The sequence below is a fragment of the Zingiber officinale genome, chromosome 4A (genome assembly GCF_018446385.1).
Source record: "Zingiber officinale cultivar Zhangliang chromosome 4A, Zo_v1.1, whole genome shotgun sequence".
NCBI classification, from domain to species: Eukaryota; Viridiplantae; Streptophyta; class Magnoliopsida; order Zingiberales; family Zingiberaceae; genus Zingiber; species Zingiber officinale.
Genome location: NC_055992.1, coordinates 156,206,870 through 156,234,590, shown reverse-complemented (window position 1 = coordinate 156,234,590; position 27,721 = coordinate 156,206,870). Strand labels below are relative to the sequence as shown.

Here is a 27,721-nt window from a genome sequence, read left to right as displayed (position 1 = left end):
GATACTGCCCTTGATTCTATAAGGAATCAGATTTTGGTCAATCGTAAAATTGTACCATAGCACAATAACACTAAAGATATCATAAAATAAAATAGTATACAATTTCTTTTAACAGAATAACAATAATTATATTTAAAATTGATTATTTTTGAAATAACCAGTCCGGTCATATGGAAGCCAACATTCTTAGTTGTACTAAGGATTTACAATGTTATATTCAATTTTAATAATGTTCCTTGATTTACAAGATTAATTAGTTTAAAGTTCAATAAATCAACTGACGTAATAGAAATTATTAAAACCTCTGATTCAAAAATGAACACCCGAAACAACATCCCCCCTCCCCTCAGACGCCGCCCCCACACAGATTATTTAATCCAAACCACAATCGAACCATACTTAACAAGCTATCCATTTTCATTAACGAGTTCAGGTGCAAAGAAAAGTAATTATTTTAGATCGATTTTATTGAAATTCAATTCCAAATATTACCAAAAACAGCCTACCATCCTAAAATTAAATTTTAAAATACAATCAAAATCGATGGAATTTAAATTTGAAAACTTCTAAAAATTACAATAAAGAAGTTTGCCTATCATCTGATTTTTGTCCAACGAAATAGAATAATAAGTTGTATAAGAATATAGTGGGATAAAATTTAAGGGATAAAGTTTAGTGGTTATTGTTTAAAAATTGCAAATTATTTTCTTAAGGACACGTATAAACAAGATCTTTATCATGTTTCCTAAAATTTAACTTATTTTAATGGATTTTCAAGTGATAATTCTTTGATTTTAGGCCATTTTCACATTCACTAGTTGTATGTGCTTGATTAATGCATAGATTGACGGGAGCGTTGGGGCGAGCATATTCGTCTTTTTACCATCAATTGATTAATGCATAGATGTTGCACAAGTCTTGGGCTTCTGGGCCTTGCATAGATGTTGCTCAAGTCTTAGGATCTATTTCAAATAGATGCAAAATATATCGTTAGATGTTTGACCTTCTGCATACAAAAGGTCGCTGTGTGAGTGTAACGTCCCGGCCGGTGGGCCCCACCCGGCCCGAACCGGGAACGCCACCAAAATTGTCTATCGGGTTGACGACTAGCTCCACAGACCACCAGAAGTCTTTTTAGCGTGCTTTGTCCTCACTCGTACACACCCTGGAAAACTTCCCAAAAGGTCACCCATCTTCAGATTTCTCCAAGCCAAACAAACTTAGGGTGCGTTTGGTTTGCACTGTTTTCATTTTCATTTTCTGGAAAACGCGCGTTTTCTAGAAAACAGAAAACGACTTTTTGTCATTCTCTGTTTTTCTAGAAAACGATAGCCAATCTTTTAGAAAACGCGCGCGGAAAACGCAAACCAAACATCATTTTTCAAAAAACGCACGTTTTTCAGAAAATGAAAATGAAAAATGCGCGTACCAAACGCCCCCTTAACTTTGGAATTCTTAAGTTTGACCTTCCGAAAGGGAAAGTGCACCTTGGTGATATGGATAGTATCATCTAACCTTTTAAGTCATACTTAACCAGAATCTCATAATCGGGGTATTACAATTACTCCCACTTAAAGACACAACGTCCTCGTTGTGTAACCATGAATCACACTACAAACAAATCCCAGAATCTCCCTCGCTAGGTGGTGCCCTAGGTGCTCCTGCCACAGGCGCACTCACAGTCGCAAGGTCACTCTGATACCATCAATTCACAGCCACTGTTGACACTGGAACAAGATGGTTGCTGCTGCTGGAACCAAGAACAACCTCACAACAAATCCTACTTTATCTCACAACCTTGATTTTAGATCCACAGCACAACCTTGCTGAAATCTTTCCCTACAGATCAGATCAAGTTGATATCGACAAGTGACGATCACAAATCGAGCAATAACTTGTCAACAACCTAATCTTACCTCACTAATATCAAACGAATCATGCAGGAGGTCACTGATCAAGCAACAACCTTCTAGTGTCTGCCCGACAACCCAACACACCCCACTGATCGCCAACGTCTCCAAATTCGTGACCTCCAAGATCACCGCTAGAGCACATGGGAGGCGGTCGTCTGCCGTCGCTAGGGCAGAGGAAAGGGTTGGCTGCTAACGCTAGGGCAGAGGGGAAATTGACCGGTGCTAGGGCTCGGTCTTTCCTCTCTTGGCCGAGATTCTGCTCGTGCGGCCGGCTAATCAGGGAAGATGGCAACCACCGGGGAAGACGACGGGGTTGCTCCGTGCGACGACAAAGTGAAGCGACTTGGGATGCTCTTGTGCTCAGGCGTTCGGCCTCGTCCCGTAGTCGCAATCACGGCTCGAGCAGGGAGAAGGGCGGCGGTGGAGACAAGGAAGAAGAAGAAATGGGGTAAAGAGGAATCGGGAAGGCGGCTTGCGGCAGTGAGTGAAGAAGAGAAATAAAAGGAGAGGAAACCGTCGTCGTGCGGTTAGGGCAGAGATCGGCATGAGAGGAGAAGGAAATCGGCGTCGGGGAGGCGTCGGGTGAGGGCACGGGGGAGGAGAAAAGAAAAATAAAGAAAAGGAAAGGAAATATTTAAAAAATCAAATATTTTCTCGCTTAAATGGGATAGCCTAAACAGGCTTTCTCGGGATCTAATATTTATCCCCGTAACCTAAGTCATACGAGCTCCGAAAAATTCTCGAAAAATTTCTAAAAATTTTGAAAAATTCTCTTATGGTTATTCGCCATTTTTCGGTATTTTACAATGAGTGCAAAATGCCCTCATGATTTACTTGCTTGTATCTTACCGTGGAACCAGCGATACAAAGTGACTTGGGGTGGCTGATATCACATTTTGCCCTAACAAGAAGTTTACTCAAGTCTCGGGGTCAATTTCAAATGGATGTAAAATACCTCATTGGGTGTCGCTGTGTTAGGACAAAATACCCTCGTGATTTACTTGTCTGTATCTTACCGTGGGGTCGGTGATACTAAGCCGCTTAGGGTGAATGATATCACATTTTGCTCCAACAATTAAAACTTAACCCTAGGGCAATGGTGCAACAGCAGGACACCTTCTTAGTTTCCAATATATCTAAGGATCGAGTCTCAACTTTGACAAATTAACGGATGAATTTCTTTTAATGAGCGATTGACATAAGAACATTGGGCTGATGGATCGTTCACTGTAAGTATTTCCCGAGTTACCCTAGTAACCGATAGAAAATTTTCGTGGAACTAGACCGGTCACCGCCATGATTAATCGACATATGCTAGATACATGGTGTCAACTAAAAAAAATGTTGAAACTTCCTATGGCACATCGCACGACATTTTCTTTCAATGGAATGAAAAATATAAAACATTAACTATTGGACAAGGAGTCGTTCACACTCTAAATTTGCCTTGTGGCCAGTCTGTGGGGTCGAGTCGTTCACCTCCAGGACTACTTGGACAGAAGGCTTAGACACCTAAATTATCAACAAAAAAAAAAAAAAGGTTTAAACTTTTGTTGGGCGAGAAGTTGCTCGCGCTTTCAAATTTATTTAGTGGCCGATCTATGGAGTTGGATCGTCCACCTCCAAAATTAGTTACACCAAAGCTTGGATAGCTATTATAAAAAAAATGAAACTTCAAAATATATTTGGGCAGAAGTTAAAAGGGTGCCCTTTTTTTTGGAATTATTAAGATATCGCTCTATTTTGATTTTTTTAATCAAAAGGGTGCATCACCCCATATACAATTACCCAACTACCCTTTACTATACAAGAATAACTTATTTCCATTACTATCTCTTATATTTTTCTTGCCTAAATTGACGCGTTGTAGCAGCTACAAACTCATAATTGTTACACTGTTACAACTAAAATTTTATAGCTACTATAACATAAACAAAAAAAGATTAAAATTGTTTGGAGCATTCGATAAGGATTTAAACGACATTTTTGAGTCTAAAAATAGGCTCGTACAATTTCCATCTAGTAATTAGTTATACATCTCTGAACGAACTTTGACTTGATATATTGTGTGTTCTGTAATTCAATCTGAGTTAAAAGTTATAGTTATTTAAAGTTTAAGATTTAACAATCACATCGTATTAACTATGAAATTGTAACTACTATATCTAGGCTACCATGCAATTACAATAGCTATGTTTTTTTAACTGTTATATAGTTTCATAGCTACTTAAACGTAAATATTACATCCTAAACTTTAAGAGATTATAATTATTAACTTAGATTGAATCACAAAACACACAATATATTAAATCAAAGCTCATTTAGAAATTTACTATGGATTACGAGATAAAACCTGTAACAGCCAAGTTTCTGACTAAAAAACATTATTCAAATCCTTATTGAAAGTTTCTAACAATTTTAATCTAAAAAAAATATATTACAACAACTACGAAATACTAAATCGTAAGTAACTACCACACAGTTATATCAGTTACATTTAGCGTGATGAGGAAATAATAGAGAATCGTATTTGAGAACAGGCGTATCATTTTACATGAGATGGAACGCCTTTTTTATTTTTTATTTTTTCATTAACAGAAGACACCCTTTTAACTCTTCGGTAAAATAGCAAAAGATGCACTTTTGACTTTTGCGACTTTTTGCCCAATATAATTTAGGACAAAAAACTAAGCCGACATCTGAAAAAGCACAAGCTTCTGAAGTCAGCGATCAGAATGTTCAAACCATTTAAAAACTGAAAATTAGCGTATGAATACTCCTCATCAGCCATAGTACACTAGGACATGTTACAAAACGAGACATTATAACGTCTATACAACCTTCCAAGCTGCTGTTGTGGCAACATGTACACCAAACAAAATGGTGCCTGTCTGCACAGTTTTTCCCAGAGTGGTGTCTAAATAATAGTACGAGTAGAGGGAAATTTCAAGATTGTATGTATCAGATATAAGAGCTTCAAGCATTAATGAACTTATCACAGTCCATTTAGAGAGGATCAAATATTTTAGTAGCAATAAACACAATTATTGTGCACATGGTGAACCTCAAAAGTCATCCAATTGATGTAACAAAGTGGAGTCAGTCGATCATCAAACTCGAATCCCAAGTTCAGAAATCTGGGTGACCCTCTGGTTCAGTTCATGCCGCTGGCTTTTCAAACCAGATGTCATGGAAGCCAACTGCAAATTGGAGAGTAGAAAGTATTACATGCTTCATCTCTGCAGGACAGGAAAAGAATAATGAAGTGGTTTGTATTAGATGCTTGCCTCAGCACGAAGCTCTAGCGCTTTCCTTCCTGGAACTGCCCTTAAGTCCTCCATTAGATCTGAAAGTCACATTTTCATCAAGTTTCTGAGTACCATTTCAACTAATAGTGATTACGTCCGATAATTAGGACAGCTAAATTTGCATAAATCGAAATATTCATAGTAAGGGTACTCTGATTTTACTTTAAAAGATCACAGAAAGGATGTAGCTAATTTAAAATTAGTGTCAGTCACTTTCTATAAATCCCATGTCATCCTCAAGAATACTCTAGGAAAGAGTCCCTTATTTCACAAGTTCGATTTTAAATTGCATGATACATTGATATAGATTGGGAAGATTCTCCTACAAATAAATTATCCATAAATTCTTTCAAGACGAAGAGTAGAGACAAAATTGGTCACCAACGCATGAGCTTATTTGAGTCAATCAACTTGACGATCAAGTTAGAAATCCTCCATAAAACTAATAAAGCTCTACTAGGAAAATCAAGTTATCATGCAATAGCCTCTAATCTCCTTTGCTAATAAAGTGCAATCCAATAAAATCCTATCTCATTTGCTAATTTCAATAATCAATAATGAGCTAACAAACCTATCAATCAAATCTTCAATAAACCCTATAATTGAGCAAATCTATACCAAACTATGTCTACATAATATATTTAAACAAGCTTGAGGGGAAGGATTATGAACCTAAATGAAAATGATATTACCATCAAATACTTCTATGTAATATTTATGTAGATTAATAATATACATAGGTAAAGGACAACCTAGGGATCAACTTAAACTTTCCTTATATCATTTGTGTTAATTTAATTGTAGATATATATTGTTTCAGTAGAGAAATTGTTGTAAATTAAGGGTTGTGTTCCCTTCTGTGAGTGAGAAAAAAGAACCCCATGGGATGTGATACAAATCATGGTTTAAAATCTCAACCGTGTAGAGGTTTCAATCTCGGACCAAAACAATACGATTTCAATATTGTATCAGCTCGTGCCAATATAGTTTTGGTATATTTTAAATATTAAATATATTAACTAAAAATAAAAAATTTATTCTAAATATTTTAAAAATACAAAATACAAAAAAACATTATATATATATATATATATATATATATATATATATATATATATATATATATATATATATTAAATTAATGAGATAATTTTATTAGGATTTAATTAAATCTTTTTAAATTATTCCTATTATAGTTAGGAGTTGATTGGAATTATTAGCATAAGTTATTTAATTAAACCCTAAGATACTACCTTTGCCTATGGCCTCTTCTGCTCAGCCAACAACCGCAGGGCTCATGCGAGGCTAGGGCCGTGCGAAATGTCCACAGCAGCTGCAATGGCCACGAGGCTTGCTAGAAGCTTTCGCAATGACCATGGGACCTCGGAGCATACCAGCACCGGAGGCATGCCGGTTGACGAGCGGAGCAAAATGTTCCTCCATCCATATGGTACGCACAAGATTTTAAACCATCATACAAATAGAATTTTGAGTTTCTTTTGGTTATAATTTTGACTATCACATGCAAAATCTTTAATTTTTCTTCTAAAAAGTCAGTTTCAAATATGATATTTTAATAATATGTAATTTTCTTCTTGAAAGAATTATTTAAAACTCAAGCCAACCCTAAACTTGAAATTTCAAAAATAAATTCCACAATTAATCCTGCCAGAAAAATATAGTGAAACTTTTGGTTAGAACTTTTGCTAAGCCAAATTTTCTGGACATTCCTCCTTGGAGCATCTAAGGATTGGAGTAGCTACAGCGAGAAGTGAGAGTAAAATATTGATATTATATTTTCTTAAACCTTGGAATCATGGACAAATAGATTTTGGCACTTGTTCTCAGACAGCCAATCCAACCAAATTTGAATTGCAATTTTTCCCACAACTCAAAAATTGGTATACCAAGTCAACCAGTCTGTGTCACCCATTTTTAACTGGTTTTGGCTGTGGTTCGTTAATTTTGAATTTAAAAGTTTAAGGCTAGTCAGATCTGATGCACATAACAGTCAAAATGCTTGAATTACCTGGCCACGATTGGTTTAGGAAACACTTAAAAAAGAAGCTAAAATGAAATAGGAGTATTGTCCAATAGAAGATGATCATTAAGATAGCTACTCATTAAAATTATTTGCATGCACATTTTTGCATTAGCAATTGGACTTTATGATCTGAAGCTAAAAGAGCAATGAGAAATATAAGACATTGATCTCATGTAACAGGGACGGAGCCAAAGTGGGGGCGATGGCGGCAGCCGCCCCTCCTCAATTTTTAAGTATAAGAAGTGTATGAGATATAGGAATAGCGGGTGAAAGAGAGGCGAATGGGAGGCAACGACATGGTCGCCTCCCCTCAACATAAACATATACATTTCGTCCCCTCGATATGAAATTTTTGGCTCCGTCCCTGTCATGTAATATTGGAAAATGATCCCTTTCATTACACATTTTTCAGCAGGCATGATGAATGTTGCTAGGTAGATGAGACTGAATATCTGCATTAATTGGGCATTTTAAGAGAGAACATTTACCTGTCGCTTGGGATTCTACCTTATAGATGTATTTTGAAAGCCTTTGGATTTCATGACCAGCAGCTCTACATAAAAGTTTAGGCCTCGTCAGCTAATTGCCACAAAATATTCCAGTAAAATAAAGATCCAAGCACAGGAATGTATGGTGCAGAGACTGAAGCAGACCTTATTTTTGTACTTCCACGTTGTAAATCCTCTTCACCAAAACTTATTTTTGTAAGTATATTTTTGCTCTGTTTCTTTAGTTTTGAGATAGATTCATTTATATCTCTTAGATGCAATTCAGCCTCAGTTAAACGTTTCTGTTTCAACAGACAGAAGTAACATTAAATGCTTTGTAAATGCAAAGAAAACAGATTAATAATAATAGAAATTATGACAACTTCAAATCTAAAAGTGCATGGAAGAGCAAATGAAATGAGAAATTAAAATATCTGACAGTCCAAAGAAAAATAATTGAACATTTAATTTAAAATCTGGAAATTTATCTCAGGGAAGACCAACATGAAAAGTCTAAAGGGAGAAACTCCTAATCAAATGTAGAATGAAGTTATTAAATTTTAAAACAGGCAGAAGGGCCAACAAACTCATGCCCGGACAACAGAAATTATTCCATAGGGAACTCAAAAAGCTGAGAATACAATAATAGAACTATCACTTGGCACAATAACCCATATGCATCACCATTATATATGTGAACTAATAATAGTTGGAGCCATAAGGAATACAAGCTCATTTGAAGAAAATAATAATATAGACTGATTTACTGAGGTTTAATGGATCTAATATGATCAGACGGTTGCTACAAGCATTGTAGCTAGTCTTACAGTGTTGAATTTTTAATATATGTTGGCTTTTCACTAGTACTGCTTTAAAGCCATCTGGTTTAAATTAAATCTAAGTGTATATGATAAATTTCGAGTCCTATAATTATGTCAATTTTAACTATTTACAACCTAATTTAAAACCAGGTTTGCTTTAATGATGTCACTCATTTTTGGTGCATAACAGCTTGAAGGTCCTCTTTTTTGTGTTATATCACACGTGCATAAATATACTCCTGTCGATATTGGACAAATCACTTTGCTTGCTGCAATTGCTGTGCACATATTGCATCCAGATCAAAAACTACTTCGTTTGCTATCACCAACTGATAGTAGTTGTTAAAAAATCAAAAACCTTGTTATATTTTGGGAGTCCGGTGGACCAGTGGTTATGCTCCCTGTTTTCTCAAGTGACAATTTCATAAGCATTCATAATTGGTCCAAGGTCTCATATATCCTTGGTGTCACATCTTTACATTATAGTAAGAGTTATGTTAATAACAAATCATGTCTGGATAAGGACTTCATCTGACTTTGTTCATAATTGTAAAGATCAGATATCGAGAACACTCAAGTTGGATGAAGTAATATCAAATCATGCAGTTGAAGCAATGATCAGAACTCATAAAAGTATTAAAAATGCTCAGGCTTGGATCCATTTATGTGTGAATGCCATATTTTAAGGCCATATTATTGGCGTATCAAGAAACTTTTTTGAGGTTTTAGTTAATTTGTGAATACATGTTTATCTTACTTTTTGGTGGTTCATTTGATCACAAATTGGATCCTATATCGAGCCTTAAAGCACAAAAAAATCCTTGAAAAAACATATGGAAAATTCTTGACAACAAACTGGCTCCCAATGTAAACATGAGCTTTTTACAGAGTGGATACTGGATACTGACTGGTCAGTGAACCATTGTTGACTATCAACCCTGAATCAATCTGAACATCACAGACTAACACCAGTCAATTTCCTAGGTCAATTTTTTGAATTGCCTCTTCTTAGGGATCAAATTATAAATAGATCAGAGACTAGTTGTTAATAAACAAAATACTGGATGTAAATGTAAGATGGTAATAAGATATATACATAGGTAGATGGGAGAGATAGCCCTAACAATTTTTCTCTTATTAGCAAAGCACTAAAGCAGTTTCCTATTTTACCTCAAGATTAATCGCATAACAGAAGGCATCACCACCGCAATTAGCAAATTGCAATTGCAAAGTAGGAACATGGTATCCCGACTGCATTGTCCTCATTCGCATATCACAAATAACTAATTGCAACACTGTTTTTTTGTGTCATGGTATCCTGCATATTGCCATTCTCTGCTTCACATGTCATCACATTGTTTTTATGCATTGTCGTATCATGCATCTTAGGATTCATTCTTTGCTTTTCACAATGTCATTATTATCTCATGCATCGATGGCTACAGAGATACATGAGACAAATAGGGTCATGTGGGAGATTGAACCAGAATCACTTACCTTGTATTCATAGGTCATTAATCTCAGTCCCATGAGTATCTATCAATGCTTCTTTTCTTGCCACGAGATATTGACACAAGCAAGAGATATTCAAACTGGTGATATCTCTCACACAGACAAGAAGATTGAAAATCTCTTTCAACTTCATTAATCCAATAAATTTATGACCACCTATTTGATCAGTTCAAGGTAAAGCTAAACTGATGTTCTAGATATTTACTTCAGATGTCTACCCTGTTTTAGTCAAATGCTAGAGTTATGCAAGATTGCATTGATAAGCTCCTTGCTATTATGTTCTTGCATTATGAGTCTTGAACATGAACCAGCTAAGACTCAAACTCTTAGGCACGTGGATTTCCCTCATTAACATACAAATGATGCAAATTTTGCATGCTTCTACCACTTTTACTCCGCTTCTGAGCTCGAGTTGAACTGCTCTGCTTAAGTAGTCCATCCATAGTCAGGATCCAGGAGGATCTCCAGGAGGTGATGGATGCAGTCAACAAGGATAAAAGTCAGAAGAGGTAGCTAAGATTATAGATCTAAGTGTTGCGCCTATTGCGGAAAATCAAGACATGTGAAGGATACATGCTACCTACTGCATGGCTACCCACCTAGTGATCCCTCACATATTGCTCGCACAGTTTGAAGTTTGAACCACCTTTGTAGGTCAGATCTTCAACTAATGTTAGTAAGCATTCTACCATTATCCCAACTGAGGACTACTGCTTCATTGAGTTCCAGGCTAAATATGCATCTCAACCTACTACTTCTGTAACACAAGGAGAAACTTCTGTTTCTTGACACATAATCCATGTGGAATCAAAGATTCAAGAGCCTTTAAGCATATATTTGGTAACTTCTATTCTTTTTCTCACATTCACTGTCAACACCTTCTACCATTAGGTATCTCACTATTAGCTATCTCTCATTGGTATTAGGGAGTAGAGAGGTTTCTGTATCTCTATCCTTATCATTTTTCTTTATTTTATACTTGAGTTTCCTTTGAATCTATTATCAGCAAGAAAACTAAATCTTAATGGTTCAATAACTTTTATTGACAATTATGTTTCCACCACAATTAAAGGACTAGAAGGAAGACTGGCATTAGAAATGTCTCAGGGATAATACGAGTTGGTTGTCTTCAGGCACACTATTAGTTGAATCATCTCTTCGTCGAATCCTTAGCCTAGAGGGCACCTGAGTCCACAAGATTTAAAAGATGATTCTGAGTTTATACCTCCAAACATTTGAGTTTAAATTCAGGTATAAGAAACATTTGAGTCTTATTAGTTAGGGAAACATCTCATTTCTTCAATCCCTTAAAGTGTCCGCAAATGTGCTTTTGCATGACTTTATTTATTGCACACTCGTATTTAGGGTTCAAGTCACATGTGTTAGAAACTTAATATCGATACTAATATTACTGTTATAGACAATATTAGGACATATTTGTAATTACCACATAAGAAATAAAGTTTATAACAATAATAATGAATATTAATTTAGGTATAAGAAACTACCCATGTAAGATACCCTAATAAATTCCCTATTAACTTCTTCATTGTATTAGAGCATTCAACAATCCCCTTACTCATCGTGATCCTGCATAGCACATGAATCATGCCCTGCATAAGCTCCACAAGCTGACCCAATGTCTCTTTTCATTCTGATCTCACAAACAAACCTAAGAGACGGACAAGGCAAAGAGATGAGGCCATTTCAAGTTCAAGTGACGCAATTGTCTGCCAACCACCTCTACCAAGTCCCACTCGCCTCAACTAAATCTTATTTATGTTAAATACCCACATGGTATGGTAAATGTCTGTGATACACCCATTTTGAAATGGTGCAAATGTCATGGATTAAAGTTATGTTAAGTCAGTGGGCATAGACGAAGCTTCTTGAGTAAGTTGATTGGTGCAAGCAACAAGCTTGAAATGATTAAATCCCACCTTGAGGCACCTTGTGATGACAACAGCAAATTCACAAGACTCCCAAGACACACACGATCACTCGAGTCCTTCCTCAACTTCGTCGCCACCAAGCAACACACCGCAACGATGGAGTAGACATTGCGAGACTCCTAGTGACACCTTGCAATGACAACAGAAAATTCACAAGACTCCTAAGACACGCAACTACTCTTGAGTCCTTCATCAACTGTGTCACCACCTAGCAACACATCATGATGCAGGGGGAAACTTTGCGAGACTCCAAAGACGCATGCAACCAGCCCACAAGCCCAAGATTCATGTGGCCACTTCATAACCATTCCTAAAACCCTCCTCGATTTTGTTGCTACCCAACAACACCTTGTGAACACCTCATGATGATGATAGTGACTTTATGAGTTCATGAGATGTATGCAACCACTTCACAAGCTCCCAAGATACACGCAACCACTCGTAAAACTTCATAGCCATCCAAGACAACTTCCAAGTCTTCCTTCATCTAGTGTTTGGAACAGGTGTTCCACATGCCTTCCTCCTCTCCTCCCCTTGTCTCCTCTTCAAGTGTTTGTCTTCAACATGCCTCCGACACCAAAATTCGACATGAGCAACATGTTTCAAGACTCAACTTAAGATTTCAATCCATGTTTAATGCACATGTACAGTGAACTAAATGTCTCAAATGCTACAATATTATTAGACGTATCAAGGATGGTATCTTATTTGCATAACCAAGACAATCAAAGAACCTAGTAGTGTAAGACAACAAGAGTTTATATAAGGATACAATAAGGATGCAAACTCAGAGAATGTTTGAGCTCGAAACAAGCCAAAGAGCTTGTCAGTTTAGGGCATTTGGCTAGGTTAATTAAAAAGTTCACTAACAACATCCCTCGCCTCACAAGAGAATAGTTGCCCTAAGGGTAATTGTCTTAGAAATTAATATCATCATTAACATTCACGTATACTTACTAGAAGAGAAAAGGAAATAAGATGAAGAAACAATAAATTAGCTTAGACTAGGTGAGTAAATTGATGTTTAGAACATTTGGTTCACTTTTCTGCTATGAGGCTCATATAGTCTCGTATCCAAGTTGGTTGAAGCACATAATGGCAATATCAAAGACTATGCAATGTGGTAATTGAAGTATGTGTGATGCGGATGGTTGACATGACGTGTTGCACTTTAGAATAATGGATAAAAGGATAGAGATTCTAACTCTTGGATTGAAACCCCATGGTCCCATCGTTAAATTCAATTTTGTAAATTTCATTTAGATGACACCAAATTGTCATATGATAGTAACCACATGTTCACAGTGTGTCATGAAATTGCCATTAATATGTAAAACTCATGTCGAAACTTACCTCCTCAGTTTTGAAACGGCCTAAAGTGTTGCGGTACAAGATCCTCCTAGGCCCTGTTAGACCAAAATTCATATTTAAAAATAAAAATTTGTGAAATAATTGCTGACATGTAAAATTAAAAAATAAAGAACAAAAAACTTGAAGACTAAACGCCAAATATTTAAATCTCTCTTTTATTGTGTTGTTTGTAGAAAATCATATATTACATCTTCCCCATTTAAGACACTAATTTTTGTTGTCACGTCTCAAGTTATAGTTTATTGTAGAAACATCATGTATTGGTTCTTAAGTTTTGTATCCACTTCTAACCACTTGATTACCATGTCACCCAAGCAAATGTGTTTATGATAATGCATTACTAAGTGCAATCCAAATATTAAATTTTCTCAATTGGATATTTTATAAATGGATCATTTTCTACATTTTATGATGTCTATGCCTAAACACTTCATACACAAAAAGAACAATGTTAATTGATACCTCGCAAGAGAAGCAATCCAACACCCACAGCAACTGCACATGTCTCAACTGGATGTTCATATGCAACTAGCACCTGATCTGGAATAATCATATAGATATAGTAATGTTATGTATCATTACACAGTGCTAAAAGAAAACTGAAATGAGAAGACTTGACAACATTCTATGATCCTCAAGAATAAAACTATTATCCCTAACTTGTTTTTTTTTCTCTTCGAGGGTAGATGAATACAAGACTGCATTTCATTGAAATGCAGTGAAGGTAACATTCAACTGACAACAACTTCAACTAGACATTTGGCAACTTAACACTATACCAGACTAATTAGGAAAGGGCAACTTATGTAATTTTTTATATGATCCAATTACCTTTTACTTTGTGCACTAACGTATCTTCATAAACTTGCCACTGTGGCCTCACTGCCTGCATAAGATCCTAAAACATTCAAATTTAAATGTTTCAGTGGAGTAAAAATGGTTTTGGTTTATGCATCACTAGTCTACAAAACAAGTAAAAGAATTGAGTATACAACATACAGAAAACACAATAGTCCATGTATCATAATGGTTTTGATAACACAGTTAACCAACAAAGAAAATATGTCTTTCAGCATCACATTCCAACTTTATTGCTCTAGGCAATCATACCACGAATCTCAGCGTTTATTAACAAGATGAATCAACGATGAAAAAAAAACTAAATTAAGTAAATCTATGATATCAACCAAATCCATCTCCTAAAAGTTAAGCAGGGAAAACTCAGCCTCTTGAAGGAAAGGAATCAGTCTCCCTGAGTTAAAATGAAAACCTTTTCTTAGGAAAAGAGATCCCCTCAAATAGATCAGCAATATGGACCCAGATAAATCAAATGAGGAAAGTCTCGGTGGAAGGATTTAAAGATTTGGCTACACCTAAAGACATTTTCTCAATTAAAACAATCATAATGAGGAGGAGGAGGAGAATTTGTAAATAGACAATCCTTATAATAAGGAAAACAAGCAATTAAGTATGAGTTGCAATTTTTTTTCTCTACAAAAATATCTCGTTGAGCGTGAAAATAAATAAGCAATAACAAGTTACTATTTTCCTCCTTTTATATCAAAATCCCTCTCTCTCCTCTCTTATCACTCACAATCGCTACTGCACCTCTCACCGCCATCTCCATCCTCTTCCCAAGCCGTCAAGCCTCCAATTGTTGTCGTTGTCTCCAATAGTGCCCGATCCCTCACAATCGCAATGTGACTATCAAACCAACCACCAATCCTTGTGGTAATACTGAGACTTCTTTTGGAAAAAAATATTGAAAAAACTTTGACATGTCCTTCCCTCGAATCGAAAAAACAAAAGACAACACAAATTCATATATATCGTACTCGTGCGTAACTATTGCAATTAATCAAGCTTTGCAAATCGTTTACTAGTTTAGGAAATTGAATTAGAAGAATAGATTCTTCAGCGATAAACAAAGGAAAACGATTTTGATAAAGTGGATGTAATCAAACCAGCACCTGAAACCTCTCCAAGGACCAAGGCGAGCCCTTCTGGGAAGACTCTTCCGCTGGCATGATCGGATCGGAGCTCGAAGCATTTGCTCGAACCTTCTCCATTCTGGGTCAGATAGGAAGAAGCCCTACCTTTTAAGTAACGCATGTATATAAACACATCATATTGTGCTTAGGGTTTTTCTAACATGTTTTTAAACTAATAATTCAAAAAATAAATAAAAGGTATAAAAAAATTAACAGTAAAAATTAAAAGTACATCGAATGCTTGTGTTTAGTTATTAAAATCTTTATTTGTTTCATTGTTCTTGTTTGGTTGACTATCTACAAACATGTTGATCCTAGATCTAGATGGTCTTTAAGTTCTTAGTCAGAAAAAAAAAAGAATTTTTATCGCAATAATAAAATTCTTCAAAAATAATTTCTTATAATACATGATAAAATTACAGATTATAGATCTAATATGATTTGGTCCTTCTCGAATATGGCGGTAAATAAACTAAGCCGAGCTAAATAATCAAATTAAGTCAAGTCAAACCTAAAATGAACCAAACAGTTTGAAACGGAGAGTGTCAGAGGCCTCCATGTAGGCTATAAAGGTCAATATTTTATTGAGATGGAAGTTAAAGTTCGGTAGGGTCAACCGATTGGCCTCGATCGGATTGCCCGAGACAAGTGAGATGGTCAAGTCCGATCGAGATACTCGAGACTACTCTCTGGTCATCCCCAATCGGACTCAGCAATGGGACATGTAACTTTGCTTGGTTTCTCTAAATCTTACACTCTTCAAGTTTCTGTCATATTAGAAGCTCCTTGACTCCAAGGGCTCGTCTACCCTGACTCTAAGGGCTCAGCTCCCCCATCCCACACTCCACTCAGTCAACAACCCCCTTGACTCCAGGGGCTTAGCTCCCCCGATCCCACACTCCACTCAGTTAGCATCTTCCACCAATTCTAAGGATTCAGCTCCCTCGACCTCACACTTCGCTAAGTCAGCAACTCCCACCAACTCCAGGGGCTCAGTTTTCCAAATCCAAAGGCTCAGCTCCCCTGATTCCACACTCTACTTAGTCAAGCTCCCTCAACTCATTAAAGATGAACAGAACATCTCCTCGGACCAGAGGCTCTGCTCCTCCGGCCTACTGCTCTACCCTACTCAGTGTCGTTGATCCAACTTGATCCCTCTTAAACGGGACAAGTCCCCCAAGACCCAACATGTTCTTTGCTTCGTGGGCTAACACCATAATAAATACAACACATGGGATATCAAAACACGTGAGACGGTATAATTATACTAACATAGGATATGGGCGATATGACTGTCTGATAAGATGAAGATACAATGATGTGATATTTTTTTCTATGACATGACACTAATTAATGAAGAGAGAATATCACCTCAATAGTATTATAAAAGGAGTCCGCTCTCACGGGTATAGGTGTTGGGAATATAATCAAAATTCTATATTGAAAATACATGAAAAAAAATAATGGATTTAAAAGATGAAAGATATCTCGATATGAGGTCTTTTGGGTAAAAGCTAAAAATAAATTTATGAGAGCTTAGGCCCAAAGTGGACAATATTATACATTGAGGAGATATGTGAATTCTTTTAGTCCTAACAAGTAGTATCAGAGTCATAGTGCAAACTGGATGCCATATGAGGTAGCCTTGAACGAAATTGAGGGGAGGTCCGGAGCAAGTCAAGAGTAACTAGATGCTTAAAGGGAGGCTCGGAGCAGGTCAAGAGTAACCGAATACTTGTGGGAAGGTTCGAAATAGACCAAGAGTGATCAAATACTTGAAGGAAGGCTCGGAGCATGTCAAAAGTGACCATATGCTTAAGGGGGGACTGTTAGTTAGAGCTCTAGAGCCAATCATTTGATAATTGTTATATGGACTCGTTGTATCATATTCTTATATATAAAGGCATTTGTTTATGGTTATTATGCTTACTTGTATTGGTGCCAAATAACTAAGTATAATAGTGTCCTTGAGTAGAAGGTTCTTACCTATATCAATCGGTTAGTTGAATCGATAGTGAGATGATATAGGGAACACTACTCTTAATCATTCCTAGTCAAGTATTAGTATTCAAGGGCAATGTTAATGCGACGAGACTAGCATGTAGGTCAACTCGATGACTTGATTTCACAAGTCATGGATATGCAGATATCAAGTTGACACAAGGGTATGCATTGGAGAATGTATACTGAATGACCAGCCATGAGAAAGTATCATGGATCGTTATATGAGTGTCATATACTTTCTCATGTGACTATTAGTATGACTATTAGTCCTTGGACCTGAAGTTACCATGGTTCCCTACATAAGGAGTTACATACTTTGGCTTCGTCAAACGTCACCCGTAATTGGGTGAACTATAAAGGCGATTACTGGGTTTGTAACAAATTATGCGGAGGGATGTGAGTGATGTAGATGTGATCTATCCCTCCTATATGATGGGAGAGACATCGATATTCTTGATAGAGTGAGACCACTAAGTGCATGGTCATGCCCAAATGAGTCAATATGAGATGTTGAGCTCATTTGATTAAGTAAGTCTACTTGGGATTCAAGATTTAGATTGATTAGAGGATGACACGGTCTATGCCTCACATTGATCAATCTAGATGTCAAGGATAGAAGGACACTTGTCATATATTATGAAGAGTCACAATTAGTAGTCACAAGGTGATGTTGGATCTCAACATTCTTATAACTTGGGTAGTAATGATGTGTGCTAGATACCGCTCATTACTTATGCTTCTAAATGAGTTTAGGAGCATTGCCAATGTTATAAGAACCTATAGGGTCACACACAAAGGGTAATTAGATGGAGATTATGTTCATTTGATGAACCTAAAGGACTAGGTTCATGTGATGAACCAAATTGGATTAAGAGTAATCCAAATTAGGCTAATTGAGTTGGTCTCAATTTGGTTAATGTGTTAGATGAGTCTAATTTGGACTTAGACTCATTGAATCAATTTAATTCAATGAATAGAGATTCATTAAATTAAAATTGACTTGAATCAATGGTTAGATTAGATCAACCATGGGAGAGAAGTGGTCAAGTTTGACTTGACTTGAGAGGAAGATGAAGGGTCAAGTTTGACTTGACCATTTGTCACCTCATTGGTGAGTTGGCAAAGAGTGGGCCAATGATGATGTTCCACATCATCATGATTGCTTAAGTGGGATGCCACCTCATGGGAATTACCAAGAGTTGTGACTCTTGGTATCCCATGGAGATAAAACTCCCTCTTAATGTGGTCGGCCACACTAATTCATTGTGTGAGTTTCATTTTCTTTTGTGTAGCTCTCATCTTCTTCCTCAAGCTCTCTCTTCTCTCCCTCTCCTCCACCTTGGCCGAACCATTCAAAGGTGCTAGCACACCTTTTTGTTTGGTTTATCCATCTCTTGCTTGTGTGGATACACATAGAGGAGTATATACTTTGATACTCACGAGATCCAGCGAACCTTAGACGAGCGAGATTAAGCGAAGGGCATCGCATCAAAGGTAAAGTTCTTCTCCTTTGTAGATCTAGTTTAGATCTAGGTCTCGTACTCGAAGTTTTTACGAAATTTATTTCTTCACACGGATCCGGTGGCGGGGTTTCCGTAACGCAAAAAGTGATTTTTGCGGCCCAAAAAACCCAACAGTGGTATCAGAGCCACGTGCGAAGCGCGTACGAGTTTTAATTTGTATTTTTATGAAAATTACAGATTTGTGAATTTCTGTAAGTTTGTGTTTTTATAGATTTTATGGGTATTTTTCTCGTAGAAGCGAAGCACAAGAGTTTAGACACTTGTAGGCTTCGACTACCGAGAAAATTTTTTCGAAACAGTAAGGTTTCGCCCTAAATCGTTTTGGGACAGCGGGCTAAGGCGTTGTAGGATCGCTTAGGAACATTCGCGATGGTTATATCGCGGGTAGGGGTGCTGCCCCTAAGCCTGCAAGGGACTTCGTTCCGCGATTGCGTCCAAAAATCGCTAAACGGAACCGTCAAAAATTTTTACTCATAAAAATTGAAAAAATTGTGGAAAAATTACAGAAATTTATAGAAATTACATAATTTAGAATTATGTATTATTTTGTGATGATCATGGCCAAAAGACCCCAATTTGATTGGAAATTATGTTGTAATTCATAATACGGCCTGCGTGCCGTCATGTAATTGTGCGTGTTGTATATTTGATACGCGACATGCGCGTCGTGCCTTTCTATTTATTTATTTTTGTTGTAAATAGTTTAGACTCGAATGTAACTCGAGTTTCACCTTTTGTAATGTACAAAAATGAAGCGGTGGAAGGTTTACTCGAGACGGAGTTACGAGGATGGTGCGAGCAACACAAGGTGGTCAAAGGAAGGAGCTTGAGAAGCTGTTAACCTTAGGTTGACCATCCGATCTTCTCATTGGCTTGAGAAAATCGTAGTAGGGCCATGACTAATCACAAAATTAATTAATTACTTTTGTGTGTATATGTGATGCATGTTAGATTAGTAATTAATTAGTGCCTTAACGATTATATTAGATCTAAGTCACGCACATGATGCACCTGCACGATTATATTAGATCTAAATCGAGTATATGATACGCATCGTCGATTAGATTAGATCTCAATCGTGACAACTCAAAAATGTCTACCATGCCGTGATACCTATCACTACCTCGATCACATGTTGTTGTTGAATCTGCCAAAGCAGAGCAACACATATTATCTTGGTAGGTACGGAGGGGCAATCTTGGTCCCGCCTATCAATGCATAGGTGAGTACAACTCAATTAGATTAAGTAACTAGTTAACTCAATTGGATCGAGTTTAACTATAGGGATTTTCCAATGGTTGGTAGATAGGTCAAAATCAGGTTTATATTAACTCTTGGGCGTATTAGCCAAAGCTAACTCGAGTTTTAATATAAATGCGGATCTTGATCCTATAAACAAGAGTTGCATATATAGAGATGTAATTGGTAATTAGTTACCTACCGATCATACTAAGTCTTGGGCGATTTAGCCAAAGCTAACTCAGGGCATAGTATGATGTGGATCTTATCCCACATGAATTCTATAATTCAGTGGGAGCATCATTTAATTAAAGGCCTAATTAGATGTGATCCGGAGGTAAGGATGGGGGACCCTCATGCGCGGAGGGTCAAAGACACGTGGAGGTCAACCCCAAGTTCGCGCCGAACGAAGGATGCCGGGCCAAACGGAAGGATGCCGAGCCGACCTGACATTCGGCCAAGAGCTTCCCGGGCCGACATCAGATGTATGACAGCAGATATAGCAGCTTAGTCTTTTAGTATAAGTGGGAGATTGTTAGGATGTATACAAAAAGCCTAGCTTTTGGTATAAACATTTATCTAGAAATAAGAATCATATTGGTCAAATGTCTACATTTATGATAAATGCAGTTGTTCAATTAATTTATATTGTAGATAACATGGTGTGTGGTGTCACACATAGAAGATCATGTTATTGGTTCCTTATAAATTATAAACAGTAGCTCACGACCAAGATGGAAAGGAACAAACCATTGGAAGGTCGTAGTGTAATTAGGTATTAGTTTATCTTAACTATATAATTACACTAGTACACTTAAAGTGTATTGAGTAGGACCATTTGAGGTCGTTTCTTTTATACTGACTTTATAAAGAAACAAAGACCTCGGTTATTATGGAAGTGTGTGCTCTTAATCCTAATATAATAACAAGCATATATATTTGATATTTATTTCTTTAATTTATCAATGGGTGAGATTTAGTTCGATGAATCAATAAGCCCGGTAAGTTGGGAAATGGTATCACTTATAGTGTGTGTTGTTGATTATAGAAGGAAACTGTGTCCTAGAGATACTAGGTTGATAATGTCCTCAAGAGGAGCTCATAAGAATTGTCATGTTAAACCCTGCAGGTGGACTTAGTCCGACATGATAATAAGGTTGAGTGGTACTACTCTTGGACTAAGATATTAATTAAATGACTTGTCAGTAACTTACTTAATTAGTGGACATTCGATATCTTAAACACAGGGAGACTAACACACTCATAATAAGAAAGAGCCCAAAAATGTAATTTGGGATTGGTGCGGTAGTTCAATAATAGTTCTCTAGTGGAATGAATTATTATTGATAAAATTAAGTTGTGTGTTCGGGGCGAACACGGGATGCTTAATTTTATCGGGAGACCAAAACCAATTCCTCCTCTCGGTTCCTATCGTAGCCTCTTATTTATAGAGTACTATATCCACCTATACCCACCTTCTATACCCACTTAAAGGGAGCCGGCCAAGCTAGCTTGGAAACAAGCTAGGGCCGGCCTAGGTATAAATTGGGGTGGTCGGCCCTAGCTTGAACTCAAGCTAGAGGGGCCGGCTATATTAATTTAAAAAGGGATTTTAATTTTAATTTTTATTATGTGGGAGATATAATTTATTAAATAGAATTAAAATTAAAATATCTCTCTTGTAAAAGATCTACAAAAGATTAAATAAAGAGATTAGATCTCTTTCCTTATTTGTAGATTGGTGAGATATTTTATTTTCTCTTTAAAAATTATTCACATGTTGTAAAATTAAAATTATAGAAATTTCCTTTTATCAACCATGAAGAGATTTTTAAAGAGAAATTTTAATTTTAAAAATTTCCGAAAACAAATTATGAAGTTTTAATTGTTGATTAAAACTTGTCTAATTTATCTCTTTTAATGTGGCCGGCCATTAGAGATTAAATTGGGAAATTTTATTTTATTTTTCTCAATTAAATCATGTCAAGGAAATTAAGGAAATTTTATTGTAATTAAATTTCCTAATTTGTCTAGGCCAAGGAATATAAAAGAAAGGGTGAGGGTGCCTTCACAAGAGATAACCTCTATTATTTTTCTCCCTCTTTTTTCCTTGGTATGGTGGCCGGCCCTTCCCTTTCTCTCCTCTCCTCTTGATGGCCGAAACCTATCTTCTTGGTGGAGCTTTTGTTGGTGGCCGGATCAAGGAAGGAGAAGAATGAGAGAAAGCAAGTCTCGTCTCTAGCATCCCTTGGAGCATTGGTGGTGGCCGAAATTCTTCATGCTTGAAGAAAGTTATTTTGGCCGGCCATCTTCTTCTTTTCTTCCTCTTTGTGGTGGCCGAAACTTATCTCTTGCTTGGAGCTCTTGTGGTGGCCGGATACTACTTGGAGAAGAAGAAGAAGAAGGAGAGGAAGCTAGCATCTCTTGGAGCATGGTTGGTGTTTTGATTTTCTTCCTTGGTGAAGCTTCCTTGTTGTGGCCGAACCTAGCTAGGAGGAGAAGAAGGTGGTTGGTGGTTTCTCATCTTGGTAGATCGTTGCCCACACAACGTCCGAGGTTAGAAGAGGAATATGGTAGAAGATCAAGAGGTCTTTCTAGAAGGTATAACTAGTAGTTTTTCCTTTTCCGCATCATACTAGTTATATATGGAAATAATACCAAATACAAGAGGCTTAAAATTCTAGTATTTCGAATATGTTTTTTTCGATGTTGTATTCTTTTGTTTTTTTTTCTTTTCCTTGTGATTTGATTATTCTTTTCGGTTAACCTAAAGTTATTTTAGGAAATTAAATATTAACTTTCTATAAAAGGTTTTGTCTAGTCGGTGGTGGTTGCTCCCATATCCAAGAAGGTCATGTGCCTCGCCACGTCAGTACTGGGAACCAATTATGGAAATTAATATTTAATGGAATTAATAACTTAAGGTGATTTGGGTCGAACGTGTTAAGTTCTGCAGGAGATCCAAGTCAAAACCTAAAAGAACAAATAGATTAAGTTTTGGATCAAACGTGTAAAGTTCCGCAGGCGATCCAAAATTTAATTTAAAAGAACACATGGTAGCTAGGAAAAGGTTCAGACCTTTGTACAAAATTTTTGTACAGTGGAACCTCTAGGCTTTCCGAGTAGCAACCAACAGGAAGAGGAACTGCAAAGTCTACCTGGAAGATCTTAAGAAGAAGAGAAGTGAGACTTCCACTTCAGGTATATATGTTATAGAAGTCAATCTATCTATTTCTTCATCATGGGTATTAGATACTGGACGTGCTTCTCACATTTGTACTAATGTGCAGGCGCTGAGAAATAGCAGGGCATTGACGAAGAGCGAGGTGGTTCTACGCGTAGGCAATGGAGCACGGGTTGTTGTTGTTGCTGTAGGAACTTATCATCTATCTCTGCCTTCTGCGCTTGTATTAGAATTAGATGAATGTTGTTATGTGTATGCTTTAACTAAGAACATAATTTCAGTTTCTTGTTTGGATAAGAAAGGTTTTTCATTTATAATAAAGAACAAATGTTGTTCAATTTATTTAAATGATATGTTCTATTGTAGTGCACCTCTGATAAACGGACTCTATATTCTAGACCTTGAGAACCATATCTATAACATAAGTACTAAGAGGTTCAAGTCAAATGACATGAACCAAACCTATCAATGGCACTGTCGCTTAGGTCATATAAATGACAAACGCTTATCCCAGCTCCATAAAGATGGTTTGCTGGACTCATTTGATTTTAAATCTTATGAGACATGCGAGTCATGCCTACTGGGCAAGATGACCAAGACTCCCTTTAGTGGACACAACGAGAGAGCGACTGACTTGTTAGGACTTATACATAGTGATGTATGTGGCCCTTTCAATGTCGCTGTCAGAGGTGGTTATAGGTACTTCATTACATTTACTGATGACTTCAGTAGATATGACTATGTGTATTTGATGACACATGAGTCAGAATCATTTGAAAAGTTCAAAGAATTCAAGAATGAAGTACAAAACCAGTTTGGCAAGAGTATTAAGATACTTCGATCAGATCGAGGTGGTGAATACCTTAGTCATGAGTTTCGTGACTATCTAGCTGAGTGTGAGATTCTATCTCAACTCACTCCTCCTGGAACACCACAGTGGAATGGTGTATCCGAAAGGAGGAATCGTACCTTATTAGATATGGTACGGTCTATGATGAGTCACACAGATCTTCCCATGTATCTTTGGGGCTATGCTCTAGACACAGCAACCTTCATTCTCAACCGAGTTCCATCTAAGGCTGTAGAAAAAACACCATATAGGATATGGACTCGGAGAGATGCCCAGGTGTCTTTTATGAGGATTTGGGTTGTGAGGCTTACATTCGACGTTAAGTCTCGGACAAATTGAGACCCAAATCCGATAAGTGCTATTTTATTGGATATCCCAAGGAAACGAAGGGATATTACTTCTACATTCCCAATCAACACAAGATAGTTGTGGCTATGACTGGGGTATTTCTAGAAAGGAATTTTGTTTCTAGAAAGACTAGTGGGAGTACGTTCGATCTTGAAGAAGTTCAAGATGTGAACCATAGCACTGAAGCCTCGATGGAAGTTGAACTGGAACCACAAAGTGTTGTGGATGATGTTGTTCCACAAGGAGTTGAGGAACAACAATCAGTTCAAGTAGACCTACCTCTTCGCAAGTCTGATAGGGTACGTCGTCAGCCTGAGAGATATTCATTTCTCTTGTCTGACCATGATGATGTTGTGCTTATTGAGGATGAGCCTACCTCCTATCAGGAAGCTGTAATGAGACCAGATTCCGAGAAATGGCTAGAGGCCATGAGATCCGAGATGCAATCCATGTACATTAACCAAGTATGGACTTTGGTTGATCCACCTGAAGGGGTCAAACCCATTGGGTGTAAGTGGATCTTTAAGAGAAAGACTGACATGATGGACTTATTTATAAGGGTCATTTGGTAGCTAAAGGTTTCAAGCAAATTCATGGTATTGACTATGATGAAAGTTTTTCTCCAGTAGTGATGTTTAAATCCATTCAGATCATGCTTGCTATTGCAGCGTACTACGATTATGAGATCTGGCAGATGGATGTCAAAACCGCGTTTCTGAATGGAAACCTGCTCGAGGATGTGTACATGACACAACCTGAGGGTTTTATAGATCCACAGCATAATGGCAGAGTATGCAAGCTGCATAGGTTCATTTATGGACTAAAGCAAGCTTCTCGGAGCTGGAATCTTCGATTCAATGATGCAATCAAACAGTTTGGTTTCATCAAGAATGAAGATGAACCTTGTGTCTACAAGAAGGTTGTAGGAAACATAGTTGTCTTCCTTATATTGTATGTGGATGACATACTACTCATTGGGAAAGACATCCCTTTGCTGCAGTCTGTCAAGACTTGACTAAGGACTTATTTCTCAATGAAGGACTTAGGTGAAGCATCCCGCATTCTAGGCATACAGATCCATAGAGATAGATCTAAGAGATTGCTTGGCCTAAGCCAGAGTACATACATTGTCAATGTATTACTTCGGTTTGTCATGCAGAACTCCAAGAAGGGATTTCTGCCGATGTCACATGGTATGAGTCTTTCGAAGACTCAAGGTCTCTCTTCTAGAGAGGAGAGAGACCGTATGGATCAGATCCCTTATGCTTCAGCCATAAGATCTATCATGTATGTCATGCTATGTACTCATCCTGATGTCTCGTATGCTTTGAGCATGATGAGCAGATACAAGTCAGATCCAGGTGAAAGTCACTGGATAGCAGTCAAAAATATTCTTAAGTACTTGAGAAGGACTAAAGAATATTTCTTGATATATGGAGGCGATGACGAGCTAACTGTAAAGGGTTATAGTGATGCTAGCTTCCAAACTGATCAGGATGATTATCGATCGCAGTCAGGGTTCGTGTTTTGCATAAATGGTGGTGCTATGAGCTGGAAGAGTTTGAAGCAGGACACAGTAGCTGATTCTACAACAGAGGCCGAGTATATTGCTGCATCAAAAGCAGCAAAGGAGACAGTTTGGATCTGCAAGTTCATTACTGAGTTTGGGGTGGTTCCTAGCATAGCTGATCCCATAGAGCTCTATTGTGACAACAATGGAGCAATAGCACAGGCCAAGGAACCTCGCTCACACCAGCGGACCAAACACATACTACGCCGCTTCCATCTCATTCGAGAGATCATCGATAGAGGAGATGTGAAGATTTGCAGAGTACCCACTGAGGTTAACATCGCAGATCCCTTGACCAAGGCTTTGGCACAGAGAAAGCATAATGGTCACACTAGGTCTTTGGGCCTTAGAGCCTATACTGATTGGCACTAGTGCTAGTGGGAGATTGTTAGTTAGAGCCCTAGAGCCAATCATTTGATGATTGTTGTATGGACTCGTTGTATCATATTCTTATATATAAAGGCATTTGTTTATGGTTATTATGCTTACTTGTATTGGTGCCAAATAACTAAGTATAATAGCGTCCTTGAGTAGAAGTTTCTTACCTATATCAATCGGTTAGTTGAATCGATAGTGAGATGATATAGGGAACACTACTCTTAATCATTCCTAGTCAAGTATTAGCATTCAAGAATAATGTTAATGCGACAAGACTAGCATGTAGGTCAACTCGATGACTTGATCTCACAAGTCATGGATATGGAGATATCAAGTTGACACATGAGTATGCGTTGGAGAATGTATACTGAATGACCAGCCATGAGAAAGTATCATGGATCGTTATATGAGTGTCATATACTTTCTCATGTGACTATTAATATGACTATTAGTCCTTGGACCTGAAGTCACCATGGTTCCCTACATAAGGAGTTACATACTTTGGCTTTGTCAAACGTCACCCGTAACTGGGTGAACTATAAATGCGATTACTGTGTATGTAACAAATTATGCGGAGGGATGTGAGTGATGTAGATGAGATCTATCCCTCCTATATGACGGGAGAGACATCGATATTCTTGATAGAGTGAGACCACTAAGTGCATGGTCATGCCCAAATGAGTCAATATGAGATGTTGAGCTCATTTGATTAAGTGAGTCTACTTGGAATTCAAGATTTAGATTGATTAGAGGATGACACGGTCTATGCCTCACATTGATCAATCTAGATGTCAAGGATAGAAGGACACTTGTCATATATTGTGAAGAGTCCAATTAGTAGTCACAAGGTAATGTTGGATCTCAACATTCTTATAACTGGGGTAGTAATGATGTGCTGCTAGATACCGCTCATTACTTATGCTTCTAAATAGGTTTAGGAGCATTGCCAATGTTATAAGAACCTATAGGGTCACACACAAAGGGTAATTAGATGGAGATTGGTTTATTTGATGAACCTAAAGGACTAGGTTCATGTGATGAACCAAATTGGATTAAGAGTAATCCAAATTAGGCTAATTGAGTTGGTCTCAATTTGGTTCATGTGTTAGATGAGTCTAATTTGGACTTAGACTCATTGAATCAATTTAATTCAATGAATAGAGATTCATTAAATTAAAATTGACTTGAATCAATGGTTAGATTAGATCAACCATGGGAGAGAAGT

The 27,721-nt window shown here is 37.2% G+C and overlaps 1 protein-coding gene across 2 annotated transcripts; it reads right to left on the bottom strand.

Moving 5' to 3' along the window:
• Positions 1-4,631: 4,631 nt before the first annotated feature.
• On the bottom strand, positions 4,632-15,536 carry LOC121971810 (RGS1-HXK1-interacting protein 1-like). 2 transcript variants are annotated; one of them, XM_042523261.1, is made up of 8 exons: positions 15,380-15,536; positions 14,241-14,307; positions 13,872-13,949; positions 13,392-13,444; positions 7,919-8,055; positions 7,754-7,818; positions 5,201-5,259; positions 4,632-5,113 (listed from the first exon to the last, which is right to left on the bottom strand). In XM_042523261.1, the coding sequence occupies exons 1-8, from the start codon at positions 15,476-15,478 to the stop codon at positions 5,024-5,026; spliced, it is 648 nt and encodes a 215-aa protein (XP_042379195.1). In that variant the 5' UTR covers positions 15,479-15,536; the 3' UTR covers positions 4,632-5,023. The 2 variants fall into 2 exon arrangements, with proteins under 2 accessions (XP_042379195.1, XP_042379196.1); XM_042523262.1 differs by having other exon boundaries at positions 14,241-14,295; positions 15,380-15,535.
• Between the last annotated feature and the right edge of the window lie 12,185 nt (positions 15,537-27,721).

Coding starts and splice junctions, on each gene's coding strand:
- LOC121971810 (XM_042523261.1), bottom strand. CDS start 15,478: ATGGAGAAGGTTCGAGCAAATGCTTCGAGCTCCGATCCGATCATGCCA. Junction 8,056..13,391: donor GCCGTTTCAAAACTGAGGAG/GTAAGTTTCGAC, acceptor CTGTTGAAACAG/AAACGTTTAACTGAGGCTGA. Junction 5,260..7,753: donor GGTAGAATCCCAAGCGACAG/GTAAATGTTCTC, acceptor TGTGACTTTCAG/ATCTAATGGAGGACTTAAGG.